This window comes from Coenobita brevimanus, chromosome 62 (genome assembly GCF_032717465.1).
Source record: "Coenobita brevimanus isolate Jiangsu-jjx chromosome 62, ASM3271746v2, whole genome shotgun sequence".
NCBI lineage: Eukaryota > Metazoa > Arthropoda > Malacostraca > Decapoda > Coenobitidae > Coenobita > Coenobita brevimanus.
The window spans coordinates 28,846,779-28,857,567 of NC_137015.1; the positions used below are offsets into that span (position 1 = coordinate 28,846,779).

Genomic DNA, 10,789 nt, shown 5'->3' on the forward strand with positions numbered 1-10,789 from the left:
AGAGAATGAATGAAAGTGATGTGAGTATAAGTGGCTGGGGAATGGCTGGAAGAGATGAAGAAGTCAGTAGGATGGAAGCCATGGAAGCAATGAAGTAAGTTAAAATGGGGAAAGCCTCAAGAATTGATTGAGTGTGTGGTGAAAAGCTGAAGCATGGGGGAGTGATAGTAATAGAGTGGATGTGGAAGATGTGCAGATTGGCCTGGGAGGAAGGTAGAGTCCTGGAGGATTGGAAGTCAGGTATAATTATTCCCTTGCACTAAGAAAAGGGGAAAAAAAAGTACAGTACAATCCCAGGTAACCGGACGGCTTGGGGAATTTACCTTCCCGGTTACGGATTTTTCCCGTAGTTCTGATATTCAAATCTATACAAAGGCAGTCATTATCACAGCAGTAAATACAATTCAGGTACTCACCACTCACATCAGGGGGCACACTAAGAGATTCCACCTGACATATTGCCTCGTAAACACACACCATGGTCATAATGCACGTGCATGCAATGCCTTGCAGTACCGGTACTGCAAAATGCACAAGTCCATTCTGTTAACTACCGAATAATTTCTTGTATGTACTGTACTCATAATTGTGGAAAACTAAAGAAATAAAATCCTGAATATTTATTGGTAAATTATCACAACACCTGTGCCCCCACATCAGCTTTGTTTCTGGACCCGACCCTGACTGACCGCCACCATTCCGCCACTGTTTTGCACCATTCTGTTAACTACCGAAGTATTTGTTGTATGTACTGTACTCATAAAAGTGGAAAAATAAAGAAATAAAATCTTGAACATTTATTGGTGAACTGATGTTAAGACTGCACTGTATAATTATCACACCTGTGCCCCCACACAAGCTTTGTTTACGGTCCCGGCCCTGACTGACCTCCACCATTCCACCCTTCACCCGCCGCCAATCAGCTGTTTTGCACAAAATAAAATACATGATGTACATATGAAGGGCAAGCATATATATATTTTTTTTCTTCCAACAAAGTAAACCTTCATTCCTATTACTTTTTTTTTTTTTTTTTCATCTCTGCCAGCATACATGCTTTCTAAGATGAATTTATGTGGTGCAAGTTAGAGTCGGTCCGTTAGGAAGAAAAACACCAGCATTTGCTGATTTGCTCTCTCCTGGGATGTCTGGTTTACAAATTCCATGCCTGTCTTTGAAACAATTTAACCATCCAACACTGAAATCACATTCGACTTCAGTATTCATTTTACTGTGAAACTCGCTTGCATTTTCTTGTATAAGAGGACCAGAAATAGGTGCTCCCCTAGATATTTCTACGCAAAACCACTCGAACGATGAAGAGTATGCCTTTTTTCAATGGACTTATTTGTCTCGCTTTTCATGGAAAAATAATTGAGCTTGGATGCTTGGGCCTTGATATCATAAATCGTTGGATTTCCTACATTATATTCGGTCATCAGTGATTTATAATGTTTGCCTTTTTCAAGTCTATTGCATATGTCCAGCTTCTGTTTCAAGGTAAGCACGACACGGTTACGTTTAGTTTGCTCTTTAGGCATTTTGGAGTGTTGAAATTACCGTCCATCAGAGCAACACAACAGCAAGAGAGCTTGTTTACTGTCTGGTGGTAAAAAGCAGACTGGTGATTTGTGGAAATTGTGGAGGGTGTGGAGGATGACTGAATTCAAGTAGGGGAAATAGGGAAGAGGAGGGGTGGTTAAGAGGATTTACTAGGGATTTACATTAGCCAGAAATGCCTTCACCTCGCTTAGTCCGACTTCACCCAGCCTCGCGTGACACGATAAAACAGCAGTTTGGTGGTCCATTCAAAATGGCGCACAGTTATAACTTACTGACGTTTTTACCAGCCCTTGAATTTTCCCTTTTTTCTGAGTATTCCGTTTGTCTGGATACCGGATAGCAGGGATTGTACTGTATGTGGTAATCATAGGGGCATTTGTCTTCTTATTGTAATAGGAAAAGTATATGGTAGGATACTTATTGACAGAGTTAGGGAAATAACAGGAATTAGTTGGACAAGAACAGGGAGGTTTTAGGAAGGGAAGAGGTTGTGTATATCAGATATTCATTCTTAGAGCTTTAGTGAAAGTTTCTAGAGAAGGGAAATAAGTTGTATGTGGCCTTCATGGATTTGGAGAAAGCAGATAACATGGTGGATAGACAAGGATTGTGGAAAGTATTAAGAATATATGGAGTAGATGGGAAGTTGTTGAAGTCAGTGAAGATTATGTATGAGGGTGCTAAGGCTGCAGTGCATGTAGATAGTGAACTGAGTAAATTTTTCTGTTTGAAGCTGGATTGAAACTAGGATGTGTCATGTCTCCATGGTTGTTCAGTCTGTATATGGATGGGGTTATAAAAGAGATACAAGGTAAGGCAGTGGATGTTAGAGTGACCATAAAGAGAGAGGGCAGTGTTTGGAAACTCCCTGTACATTTGTTTGCAGATGATACTGTGTTGTTAAGTGCAGATGAAGGGGAGCAGCAAGGCTTGGTGGATGAGTTTGGGAGAGTGTGTAAGAAACGGAATCTAAAGGTGAATGTGAGGAAGAGTTAAGCTATGGTTTTCGAGAGAAGCAAAGTCAGTGAATGTACAGTGAGGTTGGATGAGGAGAAAATGGAAAATGTGAGTGCGTTTAAGTACATGGGTAGTATGACGAGTAAGGATGGAAGTTTAGAGGCTGAAGTGCTTGAAAGGGTGCAGCAAGGAAGAAAGTTTTCTGGTTCGTTGAAAGCATTGATAAGAAACAGGGAAATGAGCATGGAAGTGAAAAAGCTACTGCATGACAGTATTGTGATACCAACTCTAACCTGTGGAAGTGAAGCTTGGGCCTTGTTGGAGGGACAGAAGTCAAGAGTGAGAACAGTGGAAATGAGTTATTTGAGAGGAGCATGTGGATTCACATGGATAGACAGACTGACAAACGAGGAAGTGAAGGAGCATTGTGGTGTGGATGTGGATGTGATAGGAATCGTTAGGAGCAATACACTGAGGTGGTTTGACCATGTGGAGAGGATGGAGAGCAAGAGACTGACAAGGAGAGTGTATGCGAGTGAGGTGGAGGGGGAAGGGGGAGGGAGATGTCCAAGGATGAGATGGAGGGATGGAGTGGAGAGGTATATGAGAGAGAGGGGTGTGAGCTAGGAGCAGGGCAATGAAATGGTGGGGAACAGGACGACATGGAGATGATTTGTTTGTGGCCACCTCTTACAGGATGAAGGTGTCTGCAATAGATAGATAGATAGATAGGTAAACTCTTGTTACTGCTTAACATTATATTCTCTATAGGGGAGAACTCTCATAATAGAGAGGTTTTCTTTTCGTTATTTGTCTTTAATGCCATCAAGGCTGCTCATTTAAATGTACTAGAGTGGAGAATGAGAGCCGTACCTAGGGACTTTACATCTTGAAGTAGGTACTATAACAGAATTGGTTGTGTCCATATGTTTTATACCACTGGCTGACAATTTATTCAGCATACAGGAAACCTTTCATTATTAATTTGTTGAACATGATAATTACAATGATGATGACTGATGATGATGTACTAAATTCCCCATCCTGCCTCCAGGCCACTTGACTCCGACGTCCCATGCCTCCCCAGAGGGCCCTGGTCACCATGGCGACTACGAAACCCCTCTCAGCAAGCGGGCGCGTATGTCGGAGAACTGGGCGGGCAATTCCTGAGGCGGGCAGGTGGGCGGGCAGATGGGAGAAGGATAGGGGGAGCCAAAAAGGGCAAGAGAAAGGAAAAGGGCGTTAGATTGAACAAGGTAAAGCATCACTGGAAGAAGAGGGACACGCAAGTTGATAGAGGAAAGTAAGAGGGAAAATGACATGGCAAAAAGGGAGACCAAGGAGGGATAGATACAGTGTGTAGGAACAGGGAAAGAAAATGACAGCAAAAGAAATATGGTGGTATGAGAAGAAACAGAAGAATGGAGTTTTAAGGACTGAAGGTATAAAGAAACAGAAGAGTGCCTAGTTGGGGTCAGGAAGAGATTGTAAGGTTCATAGGGCAAGAAAACATTCATAAAATGGAAGAAGAACAACTTAAAGAGTGCCTGATAAAAGAATGGATGAGGAAAGAGAAGGAATAAAGCAGTAGGAGTAGTGGTCAACCATAATAAAAGAACAGTGAGAGAGAGACTAAGGAAGGATGGAAGAAGGAAAAAAGAAGTCTTAAAGCAATGGAAGAAAATATAAACAGTGCCTGACTGGAGGAAGAATTCAAAAGAGAAGGAATGAAAGAGTAAAGGAGTTAATAGATACTGTATGAAAAGAGAAGAAAGGATAATGCGTGAATTGTTGAAGCAAGGAATAAGCTGATGGGAAGGGTTGCATGGAGATTAAGAAGATGTGAAGTGATGGATGAAATTTTCAACGGTGCCTGTTAGATGGAAGAACAGAAGCAGAAAGAGAAGAAATGAAATGGTAAAGGAGAAGAGGAGATAAAAGTTAGTGAAAAGCAATGAAAGGAGATAAAGAAGACAAGAACTGATGGAAGAAAAAGTAAACAGTGCCTGGCAGGGAGGGGGTAACCTGCCGTCCTATAAACAAGGGGCCCACACATGCTAATACTAACACTCCCCCTCCCCCGCCCTGCCCCGCCCTGCCCTGCCCCGCCCCCCGCCGAACCTTATCCATTTTCCGAAGGACCACAACGGTTGTTTACTGTACAAAAATATATAAAGACTTTCGTGGGGAGCAGTGAGCGTGTGTGTGCATGTGTATGCGTGTATGTGTGTGGTGTCAGACTTAGTGCCGAGGGAGAGGGTAGAGAAGGGGGATGCCAGGTCCCTCCCCCCTCCCCCTTATAGGCCGCCAGTGTTTGTGAATCACATTCCCTTTTCTTTGTCCCCCCTCCCCCCTAATCACTATTTTCCTGCCGGTCGAAAGTCCCCGGCCACAACCTATTCAGTGCGTTGGTTGATATAAGGTGAATTTTGTCAAGCCCAGTGCCGAAGTTAGTGGATCTGGCCGGGGAGTGTGTGCGCTGCCCGTGTGTCTGGCCAGCAGTGGAGGGCTTTTTGTCTTAATATTTGTCCCGCTGGAAACAAATGGGCCTTTTTGTCCAACGGGAAAGCAGTAACGCTTGTTGGAAACCAGTGGGCCATTTTTGTGCATTTGATAACCAGACGACCTCTTACCCAACGGACAGCAGCAGCAGTGACCCTTCAGTCTGATCAGGGAGATGGGAATCAGCCCTCTAGTTCTTGTCCTGGTAGAGGCTGCCACACCTCATTCGTCTGATCAGATCGAGGTGCCCCTTTTCGTCCAGCCAGGGCCGAGTCGAAGGAGGGGCGTGATTGGTTCCTGTCCTTTTTTTTAAGGGTCGCCCGCTTTTTTCTCGCAGGTAAACAAACGTGTCGTGTACTTGCTGATTCCGGCTCAATGTAAATAGAAGCAAAAGACACCGTTATTTTTACTCTTTGTATATAAACTGGCCTATATGATAAGATTGCCTGGTACTCGGCTTGTGGGGGGAAGTTGGGGACAAGGTGAGAGAGGTGAGGGTATCTGTAAACCCACCTCCCTGCACCAAACCCCACCCGCATCCCCACAGGCCCGCCCTCTGTACCTCTCGTATGGTCTTTCTTTGTACCTTGTGCCTCACCTACTGTGTAAGAAGATGTAGCCTCTTGTAGAGTGTGGGTGGAGTAGGGGGGCAAGGAGAGAGGAGGGGGTTAGCTGGGTCTCACATCTCACACCCCTGCCCACTCTTGGTCCACCCTCCACCCACAGGACAGAGCACCTTGCTGTAACATACCAAATACACTAACTGTCGATACATTAAAAAGAAAAAACATTTAGACTGTGTTGAACTGAACGTTGTTTGTATAAATACAAAGTTTAGATTCTTAATAATTTATATGATAATTGCTAATGTATAATTCTTGGAGAGAGAGAGAAAAAATAAAGTTTATAGCTATATTTGATTATGATGAATCAAAACACTCTAGTTTCTAAGCCCGAGACACTGGAAGCCCGACATTACCTAGCATATGTTGCACCACCATGTTGTGACGTGTTTCTGTGACCATTGGCAGAGGGGCTTGCTTGTTGTGGAGGAGGGGGGTTTGGATACCCTTGTTAATCCCACCCAACCCTCATTGCCTCCCCTCTCACCCTCTACCTTTCCTCTTACGCCTTACCTCCCCTCCCACCTCTACCCCCCATCTTACTCTTTACCTTTCCTCTTACCTCCCCTTCACCTCTACCCCCTGTCTTACCCTTTACCTTTCCTCTTACCTCCCCTCCCACCTCTGCCCCAATCTTACCCTTTACCTTTCCTCTTGCCTCTTACTCCTTTCCCACCTTTACTTCCCATCAGATCCTTTACCATGCCTCTCACTTCCTACCTCTCCTTTCACCCTGTACCTCATTTCTTACCCCTGCCTCCCCTCTCACCCTCTACCTTTCCTTTCACCACTACCTTCCATTTCACCCCTTACGTCCCATCTCGCTTCCTACTTCCCATGCTCACCTCTTACCTCCCCTCTCACTCACTACTTCCCCTTTCACTCCCTACCTTCCCTTTTGCCACTTACCGTATCTCACACCCTACCTCCCATTTCACACCTGCTTTATCCTCTCTCACCCCTACCTACCCTTTCATGTCCCACCTCGCTTACCCTTACCTATCCATTCTTTCCCTACCTCCCCTTTCATTTTTGTCTCCCTTTTCACCTCTTACCTCTGTTATTTATCCCTCCCCCTCTGTCATGCTGTTAGTGTTACTGCTTGACTTCCCACTCCCTTTATTGTTGATTTGTACTGCACCACCTCTTAACCTCTTCAGTCCAGTGATGTTTTTTATTCTTGCTATCTCCAGACAATGTTATTAAGCTCAGGAGAGATTTTCCAAACCAAGGGAATATATATAACATTTGTTAAACCCTTCAGTGAAGTGGCACTCTCCTAAGGTAAATGAAATGATCAGGAAACAGCAAAAATAAAATCGAAACTTACATCATCTGAATGAGGAAGTTCCTAAGCATTTCCACCCTCCTGCTGCTTCCTTATCATTCATTCTTTCTTTCTCTCATGCGTCCTCTTTTTTACTATCTCTCTTTGTTCTTTCTGCATTATGCACTTCTACTCTTCCTCCCTCCTTACTTAAGTCAGTAATCTTCTTCTCATTCTTTCTCATATCCTTCTCTAAATTCTCTCACCTCTTCTTCCTTTTATTCATCATTATAGTACCGTGCTTATTTTTCTGAACTATAGAATCTAACCTCAAGCACCAGCACCTCAGTGGGATAATGTGGTATTTGCCTTTACAACTGTATGACTCAACAAACTTATCCCCAATTATTCTTGTGCATACAGTTCCCTTCTTTGTCATTTTCTCCTTATGCTGGATGCCAGCTTTATCCTATGTTTCCAGCACACTCACCCCACATTTTTTAATCGTACTTCTCTGTAAGTACTTCACTTTTCATCCTTTTTTTCTCCTCCATTTCCCTACTGTTTTCCCCTCCTCTCTCACATGTTTATCCTACTTTTCCTTCCTGCACAATTTTTTCATCTGTTTCCTCTTTCTCACTTTTTCATCCTTTTATTTTTCCTTCCTGTCCTCACTTTTTCCCCGTTTTTCCCTCTCCTGCTTCATTTCATCCTTTTTTCCATCTTCCCCTAGCTACTGTTTAATATTTTTCCTCCTCTCACTTTTTCATTCTGATTACCTGCCTTCTTTCACTCTTTCCTCCTGTGTCCCCTCCATCCTCTTAGCTGTCCCTCCTTTTCCATATTCTTCATCCTATTTTGCATCACATGCCTTTCCTCAGATTAGATTCCTAACAGTTTCCCTTCCTTCATCCCATCCTCCTCCTCTCCCATTCACATTCATGACTGACCAATAAAATCTGCCCTTTTCTGTTAGCTAGTTCAGTGCTACATGATCAGACTGCATAATAATAATAATAATAATAATAATAATAATAATAAGTAGAGAAGCAAAGATATTTTTCCATTGTGATGCTCTTTTGTCTGCTAAGGTTAGGGGGGGCTTTGTACAAATGGGGAAGAGCTATACTGATTACGATGACTGTGATGTGCGATTTGTAGGGAAACTTAAGGGTATGTGGTGATGATTATGATATTTTTATCTTTCTTCATTTCTGTACCTCAGTCCTTTCCTCCCAAATTTTCTCCATTCTTTCAGTCTTCTCCCACACTACCTCCCTCCTTTTAACCTAGCAAGCCTCACTATTGCCCCAACAAGTTACATGTTTGTGTAGAATAAGTATACTATTAATATTTTTTGTTAGTGAAATAGAAGCATTTTGTGTGAATTTTTGGCATGTTATTCAATAAAAACTGAATAACATAATTCTGATTTGTTTAATATACCTTGTGATTCTGCTAATCAGTTAAGGTCATCTAAAAATCCTTAAGTTCCAAGATCACAGGATGTCATAAATATTAGTGTATGTGTTAAGTGGGACATGTTATGCCTCCCTGGTTGTTCAGCATACAAAATAAAAAAATACATTTTATAAAAATGTATGAAGATGTAGGGTTGCACAGTATCAAAAACCAAAAGAGCAATGTTCAGGCAGTAAAAGCAGATGTAACCCCATACCTACAAGAGTAACCAGATGCAGTCTTTGTTCCTGTCACATTCTGAGTTCCTGTACCTTTATGAAAGCTGGGTTCCAGGCCTTACGTGTGGTGTGTTGTTTTACAAAGGAAACGAAAATTTGGCAAAGTACAGTATTAGACCCTCTGCTCAGATATGAGAACCTCTGCTGATTGTACCAGATTCCTGTGAACAGGGGATGCATCCAATCAGTTTAATCCTCACAAGCAGAGTGATGGGCAAGGAGGCACACAGGCAGGATGTTGGGCAGGCAGGCAGGCAGGCTGACAGGTAGGAGGGCTGGATGGCAAGTAGACAGGGTGGCAGGTAGGCATGTACAATCTACCCATGAGTGTGATAATGTCAAACAAACCTTGACATCTATCCAACAGAAAGAAGTGTGCAACTATTTTTCAGTTAAATCCGTGCAAAAGTTTTCATAAGTGCAGTCCATAAAAAGAGTATGTTTGTCTGCCTACCTGCCAACCAGCATATCTGTGTGCCTATCTGTCAGCCTTCCTGCATGTCTGCCATCCTGCCTGCATGCCTACCAACCTGCTCTCCTTCCAGCCTTTCTTCCTGCCAGCCTGCCTGACCCCCAGCCAAACTTCCTGCCTTACCAGTCTGCCTATCTGCCAAACAGATCACTATGCCACTATTTAGGTAGGCAGGAAGGCAAGCAGGCAGGCTGACAGGTAGGTATGCATACAGAAGCTTAAGCAAGATAGCAGACTAGAATACACAAGAGGCTTGTAGTCCTATCGTGCCACTCAGCATTTGTCCAAATTAGAGCCATCTCTGAATCACTCTTTGTTTTGGAGCAAGTGCTTTATGGCCTGATAAGGCTGCAATGCACTCGCCCAAATGAAAGCAGTTTCTGAATACCTACCACCACCACCACCACTGCCATCACAGCTACCACCACCACCACCACCATCAATATCATAGCTACCATCAACATCACCACCACCGTCACAGCTACCACCACCACCACCACCATCACAGCTACCACCACCACCACCACCATCACAGCTACCACCACTACCATCATCATAACTACCACCACCACCACCATCATCACAGCTACCACCACCACCATTATCATCACAGCTACCACCACCACCATTATCATCACAGCTATCACCACCACCATTATCATCACAGCTTCCACCACTACCATCATCATTACAGCTACCACCATCACCATCACAACCACCACCACCACCACCATCACAGCTACCACCACCACCATCATCATCACAGCAATGACCACACCACCACCCCAACAACCACCACCACCACTATCATCATCACAGCTACCACCACCATTAACATCACAGCTACCACCATCACCATTATCATCACAGCTACCACCATCGTTATCATCACAGCTACCTCCATCATTATTATTACATGTACCACCACCATTATCATTACACCTACCACCACCATTATCATCACAACTACCACCACCATTATCATCACAACTACCACCACCATTATCATCACAGCTACCACCACTATCATTACACCTACCACCACCATTATCACTGCACCTACCACCACAATTATCATCACAGCTACCACCACCTCCACTATGATCATTACGGCTACCACTATCATCGCCACTAGTCCACTACCACCTAACCCCTCCTCTCTTTCTCTCTCTCTTCAGAAATGCATGAAACTCCATGGAAATACCCCACTGCCTCTTCCAGTTGTGCATATTGTAACACCAATGGGGATAATTATGTCAGAAACACCTCTTCAGAATACATCGGTCAACAAGAAAACTGAAACTGGCCCATCTGGAATCAAGTTCAACCCTCCTGCCAAGTTTCATCAAAATCCCTTTTCCAGTTTTGTCTGCATCACACACACACACACACACACACACACGATTGTAGTATATTATATGCTTGCAGGCATGAAGATAGGTAGACAGACATGGTGACAGGCAAGGAGAGTGCCAGCCAGACTGGCAGAAATGAAGGCAGTCAGGAAGGAAGGCAGAGAGACAGACAGACATTTAGAAAGCAGGCTGTCAGGCAAGGTGACAGCAGGCAAGATGGCAGGCAAGCAGAAGAGCAGGAAAGAAGACAGGCAGGGTGGTGGGCAGGCAGTAGACTGACGGCTAGGTGGGAAGGCAGGCAATCTTGCAAGCACCAGGCAGATTGGCAGATATGCAGTGGCAGGCCGGTC

At 43.9% G+C, this 10,789-nt stretch overlaps 1 protein-coding gene across 5 annotated transcripts in view; it reads left to right on the top strand.

Annotated features, from left to right (window-relative positions):
- Mef2 (myocyte enhancer factor 2) overlaps positions 1-10,396 on the top strand; it is a 209,162-nt gene extending 198,766 nt beyond the window's left edge. For 3 of the 5 annotated variants that reach the window (XM_080275731.1, XM_080275732.1, XM_080275730.1), the window contains one exon: positions 10,263-10,396. In XM_080275731.1, coding sequence (XP_080131857.1) covers positions 10,263-10,384 — 122 coding nt within the window. In that variant the 3' untranslated portion in view covers positions 10,385-10,396. Of the gene's footprint in view, positions 1-3,574; positions 8,339-10,262 lie in introns of those variants that run through there. The other 2 variants (XM_080275734.1, XM_080275733.1) reach the window with 1 other exon arrangement.
- The last annotated feature ends 393 nt before the right edge of the window (positions 10,397-10,789 follow it).